Source organism: Sphaeramia orbicularis, chromosome 18 (genome assembly GCF_902148855.1).
Source record: "Sphaeramia orbicularis chromosome 18, fSphaOr1.1, whole genome shotgun sequence".
In the NCBI taxonomy this organism is placed as follows: Eukaryota; Metazoa; Chordata; class Actinopteri; order Kurtiformes; family Apogonidae; genus Sphaeramia; species Sphaeramia orbicularis.
The window spans coordinates 30,949,665-30,975,059 of NC_043974.1; the positions used below are offsets into that span (position 1 = coordinate 30,949,665).

Here is a 25,395-nt window from a genome sequence, read left to right on the forward strand (position 1 = left end):
TTTTAACACATTATCAGCAAAAACAACAAAAAGCAAACAAACCTTGCTTGGGTACGGAATCAGTCCATTTACTCCATTTTTTGTCCATTTGCGCTTCTTGTAGTCACAGTTTGTGAGTCATTTTTTCTATTGTATATATTCCTTCAATAATTGTGATCCATTGGTCTTTTGTTGGTTGGTTTGTTGGTTCTGTCTTTCCCAGTTCCCAGGTACATTTTTATCTTAATCTTTCAAGTGCCTGAAGAACACCAATTGGCTTCTGTTTTTTTTGTTTTTGTTTTTGTTTTTTTTTAATAAAACTTTGTGTTCTCTTATATTTTCTAAAGTTTTTCCTATTATGAAACATAATTTTAGATGTTTATAGCATAATACAATGTACATGATTGTGATAAAAAGTGTAAAAAAAAAAAAAAATCATACCAGTGGCGGCTGCTCATCTTTCAGACAGGGGAAGCTCATTGTCGGCTTACATCAAAAAAAAAAAAAAAAAAAAAAAATTGTCAACTTATTTAAACATACATTCGGCCCTCTGTTCCTTTTAAAGAAAATGGTCAGTGACCTTATCGTACCAAGTAGGCGTCTTTTCCAGGGACTGGACAAGTGTCCAATGTCCAGCAGAGCTGGGCTGCTTAGACTGCCTTGGCCCATTGTGTTGTGGGTGTAAGACTTTTTAAACAACAGATGCTCCTTTCACTGCGACCTAGCCGACAGTTTGATTGATTTAACTATCTACAAAACGATATTAAACTCGAACAAGAAATGATTAAATTATGTAACTGAAACAAGAAAACGCTGAAATTATGTTAAATTGAAACAAGGAAGTACAATGAGTGTGTTTTATTTACAGTGCAAGAAATGAACGAGTAATTTCGTAGTGGTTTCTCTCTCGACTTCACATCAGAATGCGCAACGGTATTAAACTGAACTGTGTCAGTGAAGGAGTAGATCTGAAAACAGCTGTCAATCAAACGGGATTCAGCCTTTCGACTGATCCTCCAATCAGCACGTGGGATTCTGGCGTCCAGCCCGGCCGAGCTCCGCCCACAGCTCCATTCAGCCCTAGAGACACCCGGCGTCTGGGGGCAGGACAACATCGTGGCATTTATCCAATTACCGTCCAGTTTTGAGGCAATGAAAAAAACTGTTCCACTCAGTCCCATTGAAGCCCAGAGACGCCCGCAGTCTACGGACAAATGCACTGAGCAGAGATGGATGAGAAAACAGCGCAACGGGAATGTATGAGAAGTGAACAACATCGAGTCCGTTGATTTGTGATAAAGCTGATTCTGAACGAACTCATCTTGGAGATGAACGTGTTCTAACGCATTTGTAGTCAATGAAATGTCAGCACAACCGAACATATTTAACCATTTAATTTTCATAATTTTAGGGGAAGCCGGGCTTCCCTTGCAGTCTGTGAGAAATCACCACTGAATCATAAGTATATGTATTCCTGTAGATAAGGTGCTGTGTTGAAAAACTTTGAAAATGACCCTTAAAAGTGCTTGAATTTAACCTTGAAAAATGTGTACGAACCCTGTATTTATTCCCTCGTCACGGTTGCTGTAATTAATCGGTGGCTGAACATATTTGTGCCGGTAGTTTTCATAGAGTAGCTCAGTCCATTTGTTTGTGTGTATGTTATTCCAGCTTAGTCACTGTATCAATACTAAGAGAATAAAGTCGAATGTGCTTTAAGATAAAATCAATATTGGCTGCTTTAGATATAAAAGCTTTACCTCGGATTGTAATAATATCTAAGTGCAGGAGCAGCTCATACTGCACAGACCTGGCCACTGAGAATAGACCGTACATTTTTTAAGTAAAAGCTCTGATGGTATAAAGATCAGAATCAGGCTGCATTCTTTAAAAATAGAATATAAGGAGCAGCGAGGAATTAAAGTTTAACTTGACTTGACGATAACCTGGAAGCTTTAATATTGTGGGTTTCTGCTGTGGGGTGTATTGTTGCATTAATGCATGGCATCACCGTGATAGTGATACATTATCCAAAAGGAGAGGAGATGGAAATTAAATGTGTTAAAACTGTAAAATATTGTTTTGTTTGGGGATTTTTCAGAAACTTTTTGGAATCTGGAATGACGTCACACGCTGAAATATGGCACAAAGAAGCACACCATCATCAGCACATACACACATTCGCGCTTCATTAATGGGCAACACCAGCACCCGCCGAGACCTCACTAACAGCCGTCATATGGCGAGATAAGAGGAGCGCGTACCCCACCTCCTCTCGGCGCTCTCTTCAAAGTCACCGCTCTTCAGACGACGCTGCCGAGCCGAGCGAAGGCTGCATGAGTTTCCTCCGCCGGTCTTTGAAAGTTCCTCGAGCTCCCCCTTCTATCTCCCTGGCTGTCATCCTTCCTCTTCAGGCTCCCTCTCTTTTCTCCTTCTCCCTTCTCCTGCCTCGCAATAAGGGGGGGGGGGTGCAGAGTCCCTTATCTTATAAACCCATCAAACATAAGGCTGTCCAAGGTGGACAGGGGAAGGAAATTATATGTCAATCAAAATTTATATCTGTTAATGTTGGTCGCCTCACCCTCCGAGACCCCCCCGCCCCCCGCCTTTCTCCGTTTAAGTACAAGCAAGGGCAATTTAATGTCAGTGTGTAGCCTTGCTGATGTCAGCTCTGGACACGTACATGTAAGTCATTCGAGGTAAACTGAAGTACAAACAGTAGATGTTAAAAAGTCATTTTGAAGGGCCACAAACTTATGAAATGACTTATATTTACATCAAACATCTAGGTCATGGCTGTCAAACATATGGACTGTGGGCCAAAACTGGCCTGCCAAAGGGTACAGTACGGCCCGTGGGATAAATCTGTGAAATGCAAAAATTACACTGAACATATTAACCCATAAAGACCCAAACAACTACAGACGATGAAAAACATCAACTGATCTAAACTGTTTAATACCTGTTGATCCACTACACCTATCAATACATGTAAATAATTGGGGTAAAATGCAGTTTGTCATCTTTTCATGGTCATCAGATATGACCCATTTGGACGTTCAGAGGCTCCGTAGTGAATATAGAAACACCGTCATCTTCTACAACATTGATTCACCAGTAAAACCAATGGAGTTGGATCAATGACAGTGGATGGAGACACTTGGTTTATGTTCAGTTAATGATAGATTTTGCTGAAAAAGTCACTTTTTTTCAGTTTTCTCTGTTTTTTTGTATAATAACCCACAACTTTCATTTGAGCTTTTCACAGTCATCTACATGACCAGTAACTTGAATATAGTACAATACCTGATTTTCCCTGAAAAACAGCAAAATACAGAGGATAATATCAGAATAAATGGTGATAAATGGCTTCAGAAAGGTTAAAATAGTGAGAAAATTAATAATACACTTAGGAACTGCCACCAAAGTAGCACTGGGTCTTTATGGGTTTATCATTTTAGTTCATTTTCCACTTTCAGCCCAAATCAATCTCAAGTGGGTCCTACTAGTAAAATACTATCATAATAACTATAAATAATGACCACTCCAAATTCTCTTTGTTTTAGTGTAAAAAATGCAAAATTACTTGAAAATGTTTACATTTACAAACTGTCTTTTCACAAAAACTGCAAAAAAAAACTGAAATGTATTAAGAAAAGTGTAATATTTAATGTGCATTTGTAGATCCACTGTGATCTGGAAGTTGTAATGCACATGTGTAAATGAAAAACTGAGGCAGAATATTGTTAACATTGCACTTCATTTTCTTAAAAAATCTGTTTTTTTCATGGTTGTTCATATTATTCACATTTTTTTAGAGGATTATTTGTAGATGTAAACATTTTCATCACGAAATTTTACTTTTTTCACACTAAAACCAGAGAAAATGTAGGAATTGACTTTATTTAAATAATATTGTGTTAATATTTTACTGGTAATATTTTGTTAAAAAAGTCACTTTTCCCCAGTTTTCTCTGTTCTGATATAATCTTCTTTGAATTTACTGAGTTTTATGAACATCTACATCATCAGTGAATTAGATACAGAGCGATAACATTTTTTCACTGATAAATGCATAAGATAAAAAAAATTAATGGTTTGAAGTCACTGAAGAGAGTTTAGATGTAGAGCAGGGATGTCAAACTCATTTTCTTTCAGGGGCCACATTTAGCCCGATTTAATCTCCAGTGGGCCGGACCAGTAAAATAATAGCATAATAACCTATAAATTATGACAACTCCAAATTTTTGTCTTTGTTTTAGTGCAAAAAACCCCCATGAAATTATGAAAATACCTGAAAATACTGACATTTCTTAAGAAAAACAAGTGCAATTTTAACAATATTATACCTCAACATCATTTCTACATGTGCATTATGGATCGGATCTACAAAGACGCTAAACACTGAGGAACAGGCAGAAAATATTTCAAATTGTGCTTAATTTTCTTTAGACATTTCAAGTTGTTCATATTTGTTCAGGTTATTCACATTTTATTGTTACAGGATAGTTTGTAAAGGTTATATTTTCATAATTTAATGTTATTTTTTGCACTAAAACAAAGACAAACATTTGAAGTTGTCATTATTTACAGACATAATGTAATATGTTTTTTTTTTTTTCCACATCAAATTGAGAAGAAAATATGGAGTCATTCTTTTTTGTAGGTTATTATGCTGTTATTATTTTACTTGAGACCTTATTGGTCTATATGTGGAACCTGAACTAAAATTAGTTTGACAGCACTTTGCAAATTCATCCCACGGGCCGGATTGGAACGTTTGGCGGGCCGCATTTGGCCCCCGGGCCGCGTGTTTGAGACCCCTGATGTAGAGTAAACTACAATATATGAGAGGGGCGGGGTTTATTGTGCCTGGTACCACTTGTTTTACTTGACATCACATTCAAATTCATCCCATTGGCTGGTTTTGGGCTATGTTTGACACCTCTGCAGTAGATCCACGTTTCATACATTGTATTGGTTTTTATTGTTTGGCAGCAGACATGCAGAAACTAACAGCGGTGTAATGTAAGGAGGTACTTTTACACACGTACCTAAGTGCAAAGTGGAGATATTGGACTTACTGTATATACTCCAGTGTTTCTCACAGGCAAATATTGTGCTTTTAACTCCATTGTCTGACAGCTTTATGGGATTTTTCCACTGCACCGTGCCAGCTCAGCTCCACTTGATAATACTCACTTTTAGTTTCTGATTCCATAGATATACAGGGTTTTCCGTAGGTTTACACGGGGCTTCGGCGTTATCAGGGTTCAAGCATTTTCCCTCAGGCTGCGGAAGACTAAAGTGCACATATCTGGGGCTTCCGGAAGTAGGAATATTTTGTGTTTTTGAATAAAAAGTATAGACAATACTTTGCAAAAGACATAGGTTCGTTGTTTTATTAAGTTACACTTCAAGTTCAAGAAATCTCCAGACAAATTTGAGACCTCGTCGTGTTAAGGTGAAGGAAATTCTGCAATTTTACTGCACGTTCTACACTTTTTTTTTTTTTTTTTTTTGCAGTCAGTTTCTAAAGGACAACGACTGAACTGCAAATAAAAGCAGCTGACCTTACATACCAATGGTATTTCTCAGTCTCTAGATCAAGATACAATCAGAAAATATAGGAGGAGAAAAAGAAAAAAAAAAAGTTTCTATACAACCAAGGTGTCAAGTATTCAGTGCGACCTCCGCTTGCACTTTATCATGTTTGTGCAGAGAATGTAACAATCACTGCACTAATCTTTAGCAGCTTTCATTCAGCACCTTATACGTTTCTTATTGTTGAATCTTCAGACTTTTCCGCCGTTGAAGCCTTTTATTTCTGTTCAAAATGTGTCTGTTTTGCACATATTGCGTCCATTTTCTTGTTACCAAATAGAATAGCAAATACAATTGAGTAAACTTTGTCATTACACAACAATGTGCAATGAAATCGGGGTGCTCAGTGTGCAATTATATAAAACAGAATTAATGGTAAAAAAAAAAAAAAATCACAGTATAAAGAAACTGGATAAATATATAGAGTCGGAAAAAATAGAACAAATTAATATACAGAATCTAAATGATAAAATAAATGCGTATTTTACTTGAGGCCACCTAGGTGTCTGCATGTTTTCTTTGCAATAAAATGTCTTTTTTTTGTCAATTCTTTTGCACCTTTGTTTTCAGGAAGAACTTAACTTCCAATATCGGGCCATTATTTATCATTGTTATAAATAAAAATGCATAAAACAGTGTTTTTTCGTAAAAAAGAAAAAAAACGGACTTGAAGTTTTTAGCATTTATTATCAGAAACAACTGTAAATATCCAATAACAAAACTCTTTGGGTTTGTGAAAATAAACTTTCAACTATTTTACATCTGCTCAAACATGCTTTTTGGTCTTGAACATTCAGAATCCATATTATGGCTTCATATTTTTTGTTATTTCTAGGCATTTTTTAACCTGTGGAAGTCTCTGAAACAGTTTCTTTCTACTTGTAATACCACTCTGCTGCCATAAAGTGTTATATAGTGTCGGAAAGCTCAAGATTTCAGCTTTCCGATGCTGTTTGAATTTTGCAGATAGCACAAATGGTTCGGGAGTTACAGTCTTGTGAATCCTGTAAAGTGCAAAATTCAATGAGATTGCCGTTGCTAAAGGGTTAAGTGGTAAATAAATATATTCATAATTTACAACCCTGCTAAAAGTGTCCAGAGATTTTTACACAGAACTGTAATTTGACATAATTTTGGACCAGTATAATTACCATATCTGTGTACTAAAGTTTTAGCAGATAAACAACACCTAAAACACTTTAAAACAAAACTTGCCAAAAGCTTCCACTGGGAACAACTACAACTAAAATCAGTGAAAGTTGGATTAGTTTGGAAACAACCACACTGACTTTATATTAATTTGACTGCAATGGTATCCAAGAAGACTTTGGACCTTGAAACTGTAGGGAAAACTGCGGATACAAATGGGAAATATTCTGTCACAATCATACAGGAAACAACTGCAGACTGAATCCTGTATAAACAAGCTGCCAGATTTTTCCATTCAAAAAGAAAATAATGAGACTATCAACAGCTTTGACTGAACTTAAATGAAGATTAATGAGTCAACATAACATTAATTGTAAAGTAATCACCAAATATTCATGTCTGACTATTAATTCATACTAAAAATGTCCAACTTGGTTAATTTACTTCCCTGGGTTTGTTTTAGGAGCAACCATTCAGACTTATTCCAACTAAAATGGTCCCATTTCCTGTTTTTCTTCAGTATTCTGTAGCGTTTCCATGTCACCTTTTAGTATCGCTTCACCTCACTTGGAACTGTGATGAAGGTGATACTAAAAACGGTACCAGATCTGGCAGTTGCCCAGTGGAAAACCAAAGCATGAAAGCAGAGTGGAGCCGGTGCCGTACAGCGGAAAAGGCCGGATTGTTCTCGTTTCATACCTCTCCTTTTCCAACCACGTATCTCCAAATGGTTTGATGTTGGACTGAAAACAATCTCCTACTTCTAAAACAGACACTCTTCTCTTGTATCGTCACATTGGCTTTTTTCCTGAGCTCAAATTAGACTTTTTTGTAGAAACATTTGCTTCTGAAAAGACAGTAACAAACATGATGATCTTATAGAATGACTCATTGTTGGATCCAGCGTTGTATAAAGTTGAACAAACAACCTCAACTTTAACCTTGAACCAACCCGAACCCTAACAATCAACTCAAACAGAACAACTGTAAGTCTCTGTACAGTAATGAGACTTAATTTTACAGTTAGTTTCTACAGTTTTAAGACATATCTTACAATACATATCTTTTCTGACTTGAATTGGTAACATTATGTGGATCTCTCCTTAGCATAAACCCCCAGAATCACAAACCCTCCCCATAGTTTTCACACAATTTATCAGTAAATACATGTTTCTGTGCGTCAAAAATTAAACGTGTGGTGTCCAGCTGAGTGGACATTTTTGCAACTTCATGAAAAATAGGTTCATGATAATTTATTTTTTTCATTATTATTATTTTTTTTATGTATTTTTAAATTTTTTTTCCAATTATTTTTATTATTATTATTATTTTTTATTTATTTATCAGAAGAAAATTTTCAATCGCATTGTTTTTTTTCCTGCCTAAAGAAGAATAAAAACATTCAGGAAAAAAATTTTGATTAAGGTTCTCATAATTCATGCATGAAAGGGTTAATATGAGAATAAAATGTAAATTACTTTAACCGTGAAAGACCTCAACAGCTGTGGGTGACAAAAAGCATCTATTGATCTAAAATGTTTAATGTGTTTTTAACCACTTATCCAATCAATACAGTTGAATAATTCAGGCAAAATGCAGTTTTTCAGCATTTCACTGGCATTAGATGTGTTTTATTTGGACGTTCAGGGGCTTCACAGTGAATGTAGAAACACTGTCATCTGTAACACTGATTCACCAGTAAAACCCATGTAATTTGATAAATGACAGTGGTTGTAGGTGCTTATTTTTCCATTCAGTTAATGATATATTTTGTTGAAAAAAACACCTTTGGCACAGTTTCTCAGCTCTGATATGATCATAGATAGATAGATAGATAGATAGATAGATAGATAGATAGATAGATAGATAGATAGATAGATAGATAGATAGATAGATAGATAGATAGATAGATAGATAGATAGATAGATAGATAGATAGATAGATAGATAGATAGATAGATAGATAGATAGATTGTCTGTTCCAACTAAAAATACAAATTAATCTTTTGTCACAGCTGAGCTTTTATGAATATCTACATGATCAGTGAGTTGAATATAGGAAAATACATGATTTTGAGTGAAAAATGCAAAATGCAGAGGATTGCATTGGAATCAATAGTGATTAATCAGTAACGAAAGGTGAATTATAGAGGAAAATTAATTTGAAAGTCACCACAAAAAATAGTTCTGGGTCTTTAAGGGTTGATTCTGCACACGGTGTATAATCTGTAATATCTGAAATAAAAGTGCCTTCCCATGATGCCCTTGTGTATCTCGTCTGGTCTCGATACATGATCAGAGAATTAAACATGGAGTAATACCACATTTTCACCGACAAATGTAGAAGATAAAATATTATAAATTTTTTAATATGAATAAAATAATAGTGCTAAGTCAATCCGTGCATTTACATGACAACTTTTATTCCTGGGTTAATCTGATTAAAGGTTAGATCCTATTTCAGATGCCCATGTAAACACTTTATTCCAGTTGAAAATAGAAAAATTGGGATTAAATTTAAACCCGATTAAAGTCACTGGTTTAATCCACTTTTGAATCCAGGCTAAATTATTCCTCGGACATGTAAACCCTGTCGCGATGACGCACCCATTCTGCGCTGGTGGAAGAATATGCAGTGCAGTCTAGTCTTACCAAACCGTTCCAGTGGGCTATTCTGATGGGATCTACCAGCCTGGAAAACCCTGAAGGAAGAGTTCACCACTTGTTTTTTATTCATTCATTTGTCATGTACTAATGATTTCGATAAATTGGCAAGTCAGTTTGCACTGCAGTGCACCGATTGCCTTGTTCTCACAGCCCTTCTGTTAGCTTAGCTTATCTTAGCTTAGCCTGGTTTAGCATAATCACTTCATTCCTATGGTCAGACGTAGCCAGGCTTTTATAGGTGATTTGTAGTATTTTATGAGTGATTTTGTGAAATTCAGTTCTCCCTAATCATTACAAAAAACAGTATATAACATAAATCTAATACAACAGTCGTATCAATTAAAAAAACAACAACAAAAAAACACTATATAACATAAGTCTAATACAACAGCCGTATTAATAATAAAAAAAAAACACTATATAACATAAGTCTAATACAACAGTCGTATCAATTTAAAAAAACAAAAACAAAACACTATATAATATAAGTCTAATACAACAGCTGTATTAATTAAAAAAAAAAAAAAACACTATATAACATAAGTCTAATACAACAGTCGTATCAATTTTTAAAAAAAACAACAAAAAACACTATATAACATAAGTCTAATACAACAGTCGTATCAATTAAAAAAAAAACAAAAACAAACACTGTATAACATAAGTCTAATACTCGGGTCAGGTTTTCAGTGTAGTCCAATGAGTAAACCAGTGATATGTAAGTTCAGTCATTAATTATCAAGTGTCATTACACAGACGTAAACCCATAGTACAGTGGGTAAACCAGCGATATATCCATTTATTAAAAGTGATCAAGGTCAGAGCCTGTTGTTTAACGCTCAGTGTGCATGTGCAGGGTTGTTTATTCCGAGGCCCAGATGGAGCGTTTTCATGTTCTCCGTCTCCAAACCACATCCCCGTCAGTAGAGACACCTTCCTCCTTCCCGCTTAATTGACCTTTTGTGATGAATTCAACTATGGCGGCTTTAATTGGCACCCATTTCTTGCTGTATTTTGTTTCTCATGCTGAAGTCGAACTTGTCTCACACACACACGAAGACGCTGTGTGACTTTTAATGACTAAATACAGACGGTGTGTCGGCGAGCTCGGCCGACCTCGAGTGAAGCAACTTCATTTCAGTCGCTTTACGATAAAAAAAACCATCCAATTATATTTATTTTTGGCAACATACATTAATTTAATCACTCACAAATTGCATTTTCTTGGGACACTGCATTTTTATTTGGATATGTTAAGAAAAACGCATTATTATTATTTTTTTTTTTTTATTGAAGAGCTTGAAAGCATTCCTGTTTGTGTTATTCTGTAAGGAGAAAATGTAATAAGAAAAATGGGTGATTGAGGTTATTTAACCCTAAGGAGTCTCTAATATAAATGTACCTGCTTATAATCACCTTTTCAGGCACGTTATATAACCTGATACCACATGTGTTGCATATCAAAATTTGCAGGATATTCCCAGCTATCAGTAGAATAAAGACTCATCTGTACTGGGACACTGGGATGAAAATGTTGGGCCCTGAAGGTGAAAAATTAGAAAGTAAAATAACTTGTGAAAACACACTTTTACTATGTGTAAATGGAAGTACGGAGATTACAGATTGATTTAGTAATTTGTTTTGTTCACAGAAGTAGTGTAACATATGAAAAATAGCCAAATATCTAGATTAATAATAATAATAATAATAATAATAATAATAATAATAATAATAATAATAATAATAATAATAATATCGCCCCTATGTAGCTGGGATAGGCTCCAAGCGACCCCCGTGACCCTAGTGAGGATAAAGTGGGTTCAGAAAATGAATGAATGAATAATAATAATAATAATAATAATAATAATAATAATAATAATAATAATAATAATATCGCCCCTATGTAGCTGGGATAGGCTCCAAGCGACCCCCGTGACCCTAGTGAGGATAAAGTGGGTTCAGAAAATGAATGAATGAATAATAATAATAATAATAATAATAATAATAATAATAATAATAATAATAATAATAATAATAATGACGATAATAATAATAAAAATATTGCCCCTATGTAGCTGGGATAGGCTCCAAGTGACCCCCGTGACCCGAGTGAGGATAAAGCGGGTTCAGAAAATGAATGAATTAATAATAATAATAATAATAATAATAATAATAATAATAATAATAAATTGAGTATAATGTATATTTTGTATTTCAGTTTCAATACATGTAAAACCGACATGAAATGACAATGAATACTGGTCTTTCAGTCAAACACACAAACAACAAGTAGTGCCAGTCAGCCAGCTGATGTCAGTATATCAATTGCCTGTATATTTGTGGCGAGTCTGAAGTAAATTGAAACAAAATTGATGTTTTTATAGACGTGAAATTTCACCCATTATAAGTAAATGGTAGAAGAAAAAAGATTTTAAAAATTCATAAAAAATGTGAAGTTTGACCTACTTTTCCCAAATTGTAATCACATCTATTTTGGGTCACTGGCAATCTATAAACCCAATTTGGTATGAATTGAGCCAATCATTTTGCTGCTAGAGTGTTAAGAAACAAACAAATCGAACCAAAAACAATACCCCTTGCCTCCCCTTCAGAGGGCAGAGTAAAAATTCGTAAAAAAAAAAAACAAAAAAACATAATAATAATAATAATAATAATAATAAAAGGTAGAAGAAGTGCATGATTGTTGCATGACTTTTTTCTACAAACTAAACACTGACTGACTGAACATTGTGAACCGGTATGGAATAAAAAAAAACAAAAAAAACAAAAAAAAAAACATCTATCTGCTGAGCAAGGTTATAATAGTTTTAGATTTTTCATTATGGTTTAGTTTTATTTAGTTTTAACTTTTTTTCCTCTAATTCAGTTAGTTTTAATTAGTTTTTAGAGCAGGTTTGCTAGTTTTTATTAGTTTCTGTTTTTTTTTTCTAAATGCTTAGTTTTAGTATTAGTTGTACTTTTTTTTTTTTAATATCTTTTATCTTTTTTGCCGTCGTATTAACATAAATCCCATACAGGACTCTGTTTTCTCCCAACTTTAGTCTCCATGTTGACGAAAAGACGACTAAACAAGTGACGGACCGTGAAGTGTCGTATGGTGCCGCTAGCTAAAATTACTCGAGCGAAATAAATCAATTTCATATCAGTCCGACATTGACAAAGATGAAAACGAAGGGAATTTTATGTATAATTTTTTATCTGTTTAGTTAGTTTTGTAAGCTCACAATACAGTTTCAGTTAGTTATCGTTTTTTCTTTTAACCCTTTCATGCATGAATTATGAGAACCTTAATCAAGATTTTTTTTTTCCTGAGTGTTTTTATTCCTCTTTAGGCATGAATAAAAAACAATGTGATTGAATTTTTTATTTTTTTTTTTAAATCAACCTGTTTTTCATGGAGTTACAAAAATGTCCACTCAGCTACACCATGAATTTTATTCTTGAAGCAAAGAAACATGTATTTAAAACCCAATATCATACAGTGATATGAAAACAGTGAAATGAAACCATGTTTAATGCTGCTAATCTGATGTTTTCTCACATTTTAACATATTCTAATACGAGTTATTACTCACTTCATGGTGATAATATGCAAAAAATAAATATTAACGATTGATTTCCACTCAATAACCAATCAAGAACAGCAAAGTTTACAATAATGGTATGAATTGCAGTTTATGAGATGAGGTATAAGCGTCCACTGTGTTGGTTGATATGGAACTAAAACAACAAAACCCATGAACATACAAGAGTAAAGCTGTAGAGTAACTGTCTACTGTAGTGACCACTATGCATGAAAGGGTTAATTCGAGTTTTTATTTATTTCAGTTAACGAAAACGTTTTTTCAATTCTAGTTTTCGTCATTTCGTTAGTTTTCGTTAACGATAATAACCTTGCTGCTGAGTCCACCAGTTAAGTCTTAAAGAAAACTTTAACCAATGGACATGCTGCCTTCAGGGACCAACCAGAGACTGTACATCTTAAAACTCACCACAGATGAAACATATGTCGTCCACACAAAACAACAATATGAATTATTTATATCTTTTTTTGGGGAGATATGATCAGAAATGCGAGCGTCGACTTCTACGAGTTAATTCCCCGGGGGTTTCTCTAAAAGCCCCCACACAGCGAGCGATATGATAACCACAGCTGCTCTTTCTTTCCTCACACCATTCTAGTATTTAATTGCATCGTCCCATCTGTGTTCCCTCCCCAGGTGTGGCCTCCTACACATGCGTGGGTCCCGAGGGCTACTGGGACCCCCAGGGGCCCGACTTTGGCAACTGCACCTCCCCCTGGGTCAACATCATCAGCCAGAAGGTAAGCACCGTACTCCAAATAACCCGGTTTGGTGTGAAAACTGTGCTGTGTTTGAGAATAATCAAAAATGTCTCTTTTGGATACAACTGTTAAATGAAATAAAGATAGCCTAAAGGATTTGGCACTGATGTTGAACTCTATTTTAATGTGTAAATGTGTTCAAGGAAGTTTAATTGAACTAAAATGTGGCCTTTTAGCTTTTACTTACAACATTCTCCACGGCAAATAACGCAAGTTTTGACGTCACGGGAGTTTTTGTGGGTTCGGTCTTTTTGTTCTGTGTCTCCTCTTAATTGGTTAGTTAATATCATTGATTAGCCAGAGGCATTACTCAATAGAAGGGCAATACTCATGTGTGTGTGTGTGTGTTTACTGTGGGTGTTGGAATGGCTTGCTGAGTGAAAACCAATAGCGCAACACCATACTGGAACAGACTCGTGGGTACAGGCTAATCCAGACCCTATACGACATGACACAGCAGTTACTCGCATTTCCGTAATTCTCAAGCGCAAACGACTCGGTATCTCCTCTGCAGGCGAGTTATTATGCAAAGCCTCATATACAGTAAAGCTGCCTAAGTTTAAACCTGTAATAGAATCGAGTCAAAAGAGGAAACGCTAACTGCAAAAGTGTGGATCGGGAGGTTCCAGGTTATGAATCGCGGGCGGTGCTGAAAATGTTCTCCTTTAAACTCATAGGAGCCCGAGGCGTGCGTGTTTAAACACTTACGATGTACTCGACGGCACCGAGCTCGGCCCATTAAACAAATGGCAGTTGGCGGATATCGATGGCGAATGGCTGTTGAGGAACAAAATAGAAGTAGGGACAAATTACCAGGTGCATTTCTTCTGCCATTTGAGCAGTGTAATAAAGCTCACCTACAGGCTGTTGTTTGGAGAAATTAACTACGCGCAAGTTGTTGTTGAACTCATCGCAGAGCAGGGGTGTCGTGTTCGTTCAGAAACAGTAAAATACTGTCAGAATAACCCCATAAAGCATAACAACTCCAAACGTTTATCTGTGTTTTAGAGTGGAAAAAGTACAATTACGTGATGAGAGTGTTTACATCTACAAACTGTCCTTTGAGAAAATGTGAATAGCATCAACACTCTGAAATTTCTTCAGAAAAATAGGGCAATTTTAACCATATTATGCCTCAGTTTATTCTTTACCAATGTGCAGTACAACTTAGAGATCACAGTGGATCTACAAATACACAAAACATTTAGTAATAGGAATGATACTGTTAAAATTGTACTTATTTCTCTATTTGTTGAGGTTATTCACATTTTTGTGAAAGGATACAGATATATAAATATAGACACAAATACAGATATAGATACAGAAACAGATATAGATACAGTTATATAGATCCAGATACAAATACAGATATAGATACATACACAGATATAAATACAGATACATATATACAGTTATAGATACAGAAACAGATATAGATACAAATACAAATACAGATATAGATACATACACAGCTATAAATACAGATATAGATATAGATACAGATATAGATACAGAAACAGATATGGATACAGATATATATATAGATACAGATACAAATACAGATATAGATACAGAAACATATATATATATATATATATATATATATACAGATAGATAGATAGATAGATAGATAGATAGATAGATAGATAGATAGATAGATAGATAGATAGATAGATAGATAGATAGATAGATAGATAGATAGATAGATAGATAGATAGATAGATAGATAGATAGATAGATAGATACAAATACAGATATCAATACAGATATAGATACATACACAGCTATAAATACAGATACATATATGGATATAGATACAGAGACAGATACAGATATATAGATACAGATACAAATATAGATACAAATGCAGATATATATACAGATATATAGATGCAGATACAAATACAGATATAGATATAGATACAAATACAGATATAGATACAGCTATAGATAAATACACAGCTATAAATACAGATACATATATAGATACAGAAACAGATATAGATATAGATACAGATACAAATATAGATATAGATATAGGTACATACACAGATATAGATACAGATACAAATACAAATACAGATATATAGATATAGATACAGATACATATATAGATAGATACAGATATAAATATAGATATGTACAGATATAGATACAGATATAGAAACATATATAGATAGATGCAGATATAAATATAGATATAGATACAGTATAGACATATAGATATGGATAGACTTTATTTTGAACAAAAGTAGGCAAAAGAAAGGATAGTTTGTAAATGTAAACATTTTCACATAATTTTACTTTTTTACACTGAAACGAACAGAAACAGCTGGAGTTGTCATTATTTATAGGTTATTATGATGAGATCATATTGGTTTGTATGTGGCCCCTGAACTAAAATGATACTGACACCTGTGATTGTAAATATATAATATAATTTATTGCATTTCAGACATTGATCCCAGGGGCCGGTTTTAGCCCACAGGCCGTATGTTTGTCACCCCTGCCATAGAAGCTGTTCTGCTTTTACTAAGTTGCCGCATGAATCCAACATCAGTGTTCTTGTTAAAATGTAGAAACCAGGCCGATGAAAGCAGGAGAAAAATTGAATAAATGTATTTTTAACATAAGTGTTATTAATCTTTTTTCAAGCAAATCATACTTGAGCGGTGAGGCTGACACGGTGGAGACAGGAAGGCTTTAATGAAGATCAACCTGCCAGTGATGTGGAAAGCCCATCTGGCACTTCGTTAGTTTATATCTAGAGCCATTGTCCTGTACGTACGTGGCACTGCTCATTACCAGATGGTTTGGTAGACAAAATGAGAAAGGAAGACAGAGAAAATAAAAGACAATGAAATGACATCATGTAGCCCAAATAAAAAAAGAGAGGGGGAAAAAAAAAAAAAGAAAACAGGGTGATTTGCCTCCAAACCACAGCTCTACTCATTAGGAAATGAGAGCATAGAGGGAAAAGAGAAAAACATCTTCCAAAGTCATGTTTCCCAGCATACACCTCTGTGAAGACCAATTTAAGCAGCGTAATTGGCTTCACTAATAAACTCAGAGGCAATGATAGCAGGTGATGCCAGAGTAAATCATGATGGGTCTATTTTAGATGATGCCACAGATGTTTGGAGGCTCATATGCACCTCTTATGCACCTTTCCATTAGTCCACACTGGCAAGGTAACTTACCTTTGAACTGCACCGACTGCACCAGTTACACAAGAGGTCGGGATGTTTATTAAAGTTATGTGACGATAAAGATAGTAAGTATGTCATAATAATAATAATTATAGATCAGGGGTGTCAAACTCATTTTAGTTCAGGGGCCACATTCAACCTAATATGATCTGAAGTGGGCCGGACCAGTAAAATAATATAAATAATAGGATAAGAACTGATAAATAATGTCAACTCCAAAGTTTTGTCTATGTTTTTGACGGAAAAAAAGTAAAATGTTGTAATGAAACTGTTTACATCTATGAACTGTACAGGAACATAATATGAACAAATATGAACAACCTGAAAATTCTTAAGAAAAATAAACAGTATTACACCTCAGTTTATCATTTATACATGTTCATTCTAACGTACAGATCACAGTGGATCTACAAATGCACAAAACATTTCGTAACAGGCAGAATATTGTTAAAATTCCACCTACTTCTCTTAAGACATTTCAGGTTATTCACATTATTGTAAAAGGCTAGTCTGTAAATGTAAACATTTTTGTGTTTTTTTTTTGTTTTTTTTTACTCTAAAACAAAGAGGAAAATTTATGGTTTTCATTAGTTATAGGTTATTTTGATAGTATTTTACTGGTCTGACCTAAAATGATTTGAACATCCTTAACTGTTAATATCTTCAGTGTAATTTTTGCATTTCACAAATTCATCTCACGGGCCAGATTGGACCCTTTGGCGGGCCGGATTTGGCCCCTGGGCCACATGTTTGACACCTGTGTTATAGATAGATGTAGAATCCATTAGTAGCATATTATATTAAGGTATGCATTAGTTAGTTAGTGACTTACTAGTACACCTGGTGAAAAAAAAAACAAAAACACACATATTTTACAAAGCAAGAAATAAATTACTTCCAAGTAACACACAAACAAGTGCCCCTCGCACATATTGTATCTTATTTTGGCATCAATCCAGCTGATGTCATCATGCGTGTGGTGATGTCAGCATATCAATAGCCTCTATGTATGCGGCAAGTTTGAAGTAAATTGAAACAAAATTGATGTTTTTATAGACATTTTTATAAATAAATGGGAAAAGAAAAACGATTTTAAAAATTCATACAAAACTTGAACTTTGACCTACTTTTCCCAAAATGTAACCACATCTATTCTGAGTCACTGGCAATCTATTAACCCAATTTGTTATGAATTCAACCAATAGTTTTGCTGCTACAGACATGTGAAGTTTTGCCCATTACAAGTAAATGGGGAAAAAAAAAAATATTTTAAAAAATTCATAAAAAATTAAAACTTTTCCTGCTTTTACCAAAATGTAATCCAAACTATTTTGGGTCACTGGCAATCTATAAATAAATATATCAGGTCAGGTTTTTTTGCTAATTTGATTTTGAAAAATTTGATCTTCTCACAAAATTGATAACATTTTTGTGACTTTATCAGTTGATTTTTTTTATATAGTTCTCACCCAAAATAGGTTTTAAGAGAAAAAAAATTATTTTCTAACAGGATTCCTGTTAGGTGCAATGGTGTATTCACCACAGATGTAACAGAATACGTCAGGCTTATTTTTGCAAGATCTTCTAGTTGAAGCCATTTCATTCACCTGTAATATTAAAAAAAAAACATTAATCATAAATTGGCAAAAGTAGAATCTTCAGAACTCGTTTATTGCAAGAAATAGGAAAGAATTTTGTATCATATGATGTGAAAATGCCCATAAATGTAAGCAAAAATGTAACAAAGCCACTATGTAGCATAGTTCAGAAAGTTGACCTGATTGAGCAAAATGAATGTGATTTTTGGATTCAGCACACCAAAATTATCCTAAATCAGCTCAAAAAACTTAAACAATAAATTTGTTGTTGACCAGTGTAATCACTCAGATAGGATACAGATCGATTTAATTGCCAAGAACTCGCTAAGTAGTCAAACCAACATCAGGCTGGTTGAAAATGAACCTTTTAACAAATAAACTAACCTAATCCTAATATAACCCGGTAGATTAGATATTTATGATGCTAACAGTTTAAAAGCTAACGTTGTCATTGCTGCTAAAAGTGTTGCGTTCTGATGCTTTAAAACGAGACTCACAAACAATCGATGATATTTTTCACCGAGGAAAAATCCACATTTGCTTTCAAACACCAGAAAAACTAAATGCCCAATATAATCTACCCTCTGTGTACAACATATAAAATGCCTTGCTCCAGGCTGTGGCGCTCCCCATTATTTTCATAAAGGTGTAAAGCTGCCTGGGGAAATTCACTCAATTGTTGATTTCATAATTGCTTCCGGATACAATATTGGCCTCAGCGTACAGTTCGCTTCACTGTGTTAATTGTGTGCGATACGGGAGCACTTGGGGGAAATGTATAGGCTACACTGGAGTCATTTTTGGGGCACGTGTTTGTTGTATACTGCAATTTGTCATTTCTAGTGTGTAGGTGGTGAATAGATGTTGTTACAGTAAGAAGCAGAAGCTTATTTTGGGATTTCTTTAGTTTGTTAAAGAAAATACCTAACCCAGATGGATTTTTTAAATGTGTTTTTTCGCAGATAAAAGCTGGTGAGACGGCTGCCGTTATTGCTAGAGAGCTAGCAGAGCAAACTAAAAGTAATCTCCAGGCAGGAGACATCACCTACACAGTCAAGGCCATGGTTCAGCTGGTGGATCTCCTGGACGTGCAGCTGAGAAACCTCACCCCAGGTGGCAAGGATAGTGCAGCCCGAAGCCTCAACAAGGTAAGAAATAGTTGAAACCGAAAGATAAAAAGTGCCCCTAAATTCACATATGCCTCACGGAATTTTAGGTGAAAGATTATGCCACTTGTGGAAGTTAATAAAATCCTCAAAACCTTCTAAAAACCTTCTTGAAATGAAACGTACCTACCTGAAGACTTGAAATCAGTCAAACCTGAACAGTGGGTATTCTTTTAATGATCTGCTACTGGCCCGGTGCTGTCAGATAAAATGATACACACCATTTTTATGTGTTCTAGTGCATACTAAAAAAAAAAAAAAGTAGACATTTCCATTTTGAGTGGATGTTACGGCCTCATTTCTAACTGTAGTATCATGTAGTGTGCGATCACTTTTTTTATTTCACTTTGATGTAGTTTAAAACAGGGGTGTCAAACTCATTTTAGTTCAAATTTGATCTGAAGTGGGCCGAACCAGTAAAATAATAACATAATTACATATAAATAATGTCAACTCCAAACTTTTCTCTATGTTTTAGAGCAAAAAAAGTAAATTTACATGATGAAAAGGTTTACATCTACAAACTGTCCTTTCAAACAATGTGAATAACATGAAGAAACTGAAAAAATGAGTGTAATTTTAACAATATTCAGCCTCAGTTTATCATTTACACATGTACATTATAACTTACAGATCACAGTGGATCTACAAATACCGGTACATAAAATATTTAATATGAGGCAGAATCTTGTTAAAATTGTTCTTACTTCTCTTAAAACATTTCAGGTTGTTCATATTTGTTCAGGTTATTCACATTTGTGTGGAATTAAACTTTTTTTTTTAGTGTAAATACATGAAAATATTTACATTTACAAAGAGAACCATTTGGAGTTGTCATTATTTGTATGTTATTATGATAGTATTTTACTGGTCCTGCTCACATGAGATTAAATTGCTCTGAATGTGGAACCTGAACTAAAACGATTGTTAACCCTTTCATGCACGAATTATGAAAACCTTAGTCAAGATTTTTTTCTTCAGTGTTTAGCCATGAAAAAAACAATGAAATTGAGTTTTTTTTTTTTTCGATGGAGTTACAAAAATATCCATGCATTTAATTTTTGAAGTAAAGAAACAAGTGTTTAAAACCCAATATCAGAAAGTGATATGAAAACAATGAAATAAAAACATTTTTAATGCTGCTAATCTGATGTCTTCTCACATTTTAACATATTCTAATGCTAGTAATTACTCACTTCATGGAGATAATATGCAAAAAAAAACCTTCTTGTCTAACAAATAATTGATTTACACTCGAACATGTTAGTGCAGATCAGGATTATCAAGAACAGCAAAGTTACAGTAATGATCTGAATTACAGTGTATGGGATGGTGCATAAGCGTCCACTGTGTTGGCTGATATGGAACTAAAACAACAAAACCCATTAATATACAAGAAAACAGCTGTAGAATAACTGTCCACTGGAGTGGACAGTGCATGAAAGGGTTAATATCTTAGTGTAATTTTTGCATTTCTCAAATTCATCCCAAGGGCCAAACTGGACCCTTTGGCGGGCCGGATTTGGCCACCGGGCCACATGTTTGACACCTGTGGTTTAAAACATGTTATCCACGTGCTATGATCGTCAAAAGCACTACATTTTGTATCACTTGATTTTTACTAATGGGACAGGGTAAGATTCCAGTGGGCCGGATCTAAGCTGTAGGAGCATGGATTTTTTTTTTTTTTTTTTTTTTTTTAAATATATATTTTTGCTGAACCTGAAGCTAATGCATTTATTCCCCAATTCACAGTAGAGCACAGCAAGGGGCACTCAGGCAAAGCAAGCTAAAATAATACTTTGTGTGTGCGGAGCAGCCAGCAGAAAAGCAAACATCAGTGAAATTCAAAATGTCAGTTGTTAATTTGTTGGAGCAGCTTCACTTGTAGAGGAACACGAACACCTGTTCTCAAATAGCTTTCTCTGACGTTTTTTATTTCATTGCCGCAACACACACAGATGTCCCCATTGAGATTTTAGTGCCAGTTTTCTCCAATGGAGTGGGAGGCAGTAAAGATGGCCAAAAGGCCTCAGAAGGCAATGTGATGAGCAAATTCACATCAAGGAGCGACTCCAGTTTATAATACCTCTTGAAAAAAGAAAGGATTCTCATAAAACGCAACACTCAAGGCAACTGCTGAAGTCTTCAGTTTTGCTTTTAATCAGGGTTTCTGCAGATCACTACCAAGTCTTAAAAGGCACTGAATTCATTATTTAATAGAATAAGTCCTCAACTGAAATTACAATGTCTTTATAATATAGTTTGTATTAAAAATGATAATACATGGGATTATTTTTATGCATTTTAGACAACTTGTACTTTTTAAGAAAGAATATAGGACAAAGCACTGTAATAATAATATAATAAAGTTGATTTATATTCGCACTTTTTGCAGAAATATATCACAAAGTGCTTTATAATAAAATCAGAAGTAAAATATGCAAAAAAAAAAACACAGCTACATACAGACACATATGCATGATCTATTCTGTATCGAACCAATCGCAACTCTGGAGGGCGGGTGTTTTGCAGTGCGTCAGACTTCTTTTTGTCGTGAGTCAAAGTCAGTTCCAGGTTTGCGAATCTCCTTACAACTGTTGTCAGTTGTTTACTAGATTCAAACATAAGGATTGAGTTACAGATTGCACTCTGTATTCTTAAATTTCTCTGACAAAAGTCTCACTTGTCTGTGATTGGTTTACTCGTTGCCTGTTAGTCCCGCCTTCATATGTGGATTCAAGCCCCATGATTCCAGACGGATTTCTCATTTAGAAAGACAGATGGTTGGCCAGGCTAATAAAAGATATTAGACATGTAATATGAATTGATAACTATGAAGATTGAGGTTTAGGATAACTCACTTTAGTGTAAGTTATCTGGATTTTACTATCCTAATACATACACTGTACCTGGAATTAGCATTAGCAATTAGCATTAGCACACATTAGGAGCAGTGAGTGGCCATTGAAGATGCTCAGGGAATAACTCCAGATATTCATCAGTTCCTTGGTCATGAGAATTAAACTATATATACCTTTGTTGCAATGTTATTTATCATTTATAATGATGTAAAAAAGGGGTGTCAAACTCATTGTAGTTCAGGGGCCACATACAGCCTGATATGACATAAAGTGGGCCGGACCTGTAAAATAATAACATAATAACCTATAAATAATGACAACTCCAAATTTTTGTCTTTGTTTTACTGCAAAAAAACAAAACAAAACATTAAATTATGAAATACTTACTTAAATAATAGGATAATAATAACTTTTGATTGAAAAAATTAAAATTCCGTAATGAATATGAATTGTACTCGGACATAACATGAACAAATATTGAACAACCTGAAAATTCTTTAGTAAAATAAGTGCAATGTTAAGAATATTATGCCTTAGTTTATCATTTACACATGTGAATCACAACGTAGAGATCACAGCGGATCTACAAATACACAAAACATTAAATAACAGGGAGAATATTGTTAAAATTCCACATACTTCTCTTAAGACATTTTAGATATTGACATTTTTTGTAAAAGGCTAGTCTGTAAATGTAAATATTCTTGTGTAATTTTACTTTTTTACACAAAAACAAAGAGAAAAATTTACAGTTTTCATTATTTATAGGTTATTATGATAGTATTTTACTGGTCTGATCATTTTTAGATTGAATTGACCTAAAATGATTTTAACATCCTTGGTTGTTAACATCTTCAGTGTAATTTTTGCATTTCACAAATTCATCCCAAGAGCCGGATTGAACCATTTGCCGGGCCAGATTTGGCCCCCGGACCACATGTTTGACACCTATGATGTAAAATAATAGCCCCTGGGTTTGATCCCAGTGCTGTGTGGAGTTTGTAAGTTCTCTCCGTGTATCTCCAGAAAACATGTACTTTAATAGTTACCAAGTCAGTCTTATAAATCGCCTGTAAATGTGAATGTTCAGGTTTATGGTACTTTATTTATACCTGCAGGTAGATTCGGTTTGCAGCCAGTTGATCATGTTTATCAAAGCATGTAATATGAAACCAAGACATGAGTTGGCTGTGGACACGACACAATAAAAACACTTGTAGTTCTACCAACCGGGACATAAAAAGTAAGAGAGAGACGGGTCAAGGAAAGAATGTGAGAGTAAATGGTTGTTAGTCTGCATATGTCAAATGAAATGCTGACAGTGTTTACAAAATAGACAGAAGAAAGCTATGGATTGTGATGATGATGTGATGAATTATCATGATGGTATCGCTCAGATTTGCTAAGAAAGACATTTATTTTTCAGTGAGTATTACATTTCATTCTTGTTGCTGTTTGAAGAAGTCTTAAATCTAAGTTGCCTGAAGGTGTAGGAAACTTGCTAATGATGAGAACTTGGTGCAAAGGCAAAAGGAGAGCTGACATGAGGGCAATGAAAAAGCCTCTAAAACCAGAATACACCCCCGAATGTATGACGTCCTTTAGCGGTGGAAGCTCCTCCAACAACACCTTCTCCCCCTCAGCTGATGTTTACCTCCCGAGTTCAATCATTCTGACACAATCTGCAAAGAACTAAGCGAATTAAAGATTTTTATTTTGATAGCGAAATACAACGCCTTCCACTAGCGAACAATGAAAGGAGTGAACTGGCAAAAGGCGAGATCAGTGTCGTCCTCATGATCAAAGGCGGATCTGGCTAAAGGGATGGTTTCCAGAAGGAGGAGGCTCCATTTTATTTATTTTTTTCGGGGGTGTTTGAGCTAATCTGTATGGTTAAACTACACTCGTATCAAAAATCAGCTAAAATAATCCACTTCCACAGCATTTCTATTAGCCTGAGTTCCTGTTATTTCCCAGGTATTCTGAATAGTTTTTTAGCATTAACTCCTCCCTGGTTGGTAATGGTTTAGGGCAGTGGTTTGCAAACTTTTTACAGTGGAGTACCCCCTGAGATAGATATTTTTTTAGCCGAGTACCCCTCCCATCTCTCACTTCAGCCTTTTTGATTGAAAAAATGTTGTTTTTTATTTTCCAAAAACAAACATATATTTAACTTTACCCTTTATAGTTTACTCATAGAAATACTCTGAAATTCAACATTTCAACCTTAATGTGTTATTGGAGGAAACTTTTATTGGAAACAAGACTTAATTACTTTTGTGAAAAATTTTCCAAAAAAAATTATTATGTAGCAAATGAAGATCAGTGAAGTGAAGAGGGATAGGATAAAATAAGTTCATACTTCTTCCTACTCCTTTTCAACCATGCAATATTCAGACTTGTATGTGCTTGAAGATAGATTCCGTCCATTTAAATGTTATTTTGTTTTTGTGTTAATTTGCTTTGTTTTGCTTTATTTTGTTTCTTTGCATGTTCGAAATAAATAAATAAATAAATAAAAATAAAATAAAATAAAGTTGCCTTATTTGGTTCCTTCCTGTATGTAGCAAAAAAAAAAACAAAAAAAAAGCGAAAAGCAAATATAAAAAATGCAAGAAAAACACATGGAGGTGCCTCATATCACATGTTTAAGGGCCTCCATTTATAAGCTGAGGATTGCTTCTGGGGTGTCTTATTACAGAATGTATATTGTAAATAATTGTCCATTTTAATAGTTTATAATAATTTTGTAATAAAATTGATTGAAGGTGAAAGGAACATGTATTTTTCGAAG

The 25,395-nt window shown here is 34.5% G+C and overlaps 1 protein-coding gene across 20 annotated transcripts in view; it reads left to right on the plus strand.

The window, feature by feature from the left end:
- LOC115438263 (adhesion G protein-coupled receptor L3) overlaps window positions 1-25,395 on the plus strand; it is a 547,718-nt gene that overhangs the window by 372,750 nt on the left and 149,573 nt on the right. For all 20 annotated transcript variants that reach the window (XM_030161717.1, XM_030161720.1, XM_030161723.1 and 17 more), the window contains 2 exons: window positions 13,640-13,743; window positions 19,534-19,719. In XM_030161717.1, the coding sequence (XP_030017577.1) occupies window positions 13,640-13,743; window positions 19,534-19,719 (290 nt within the window). The remainder of the gene's footprint in view (window positions 1-13,639; window positions 13,744-19,533; window positions 19,720-25,395) is intronic.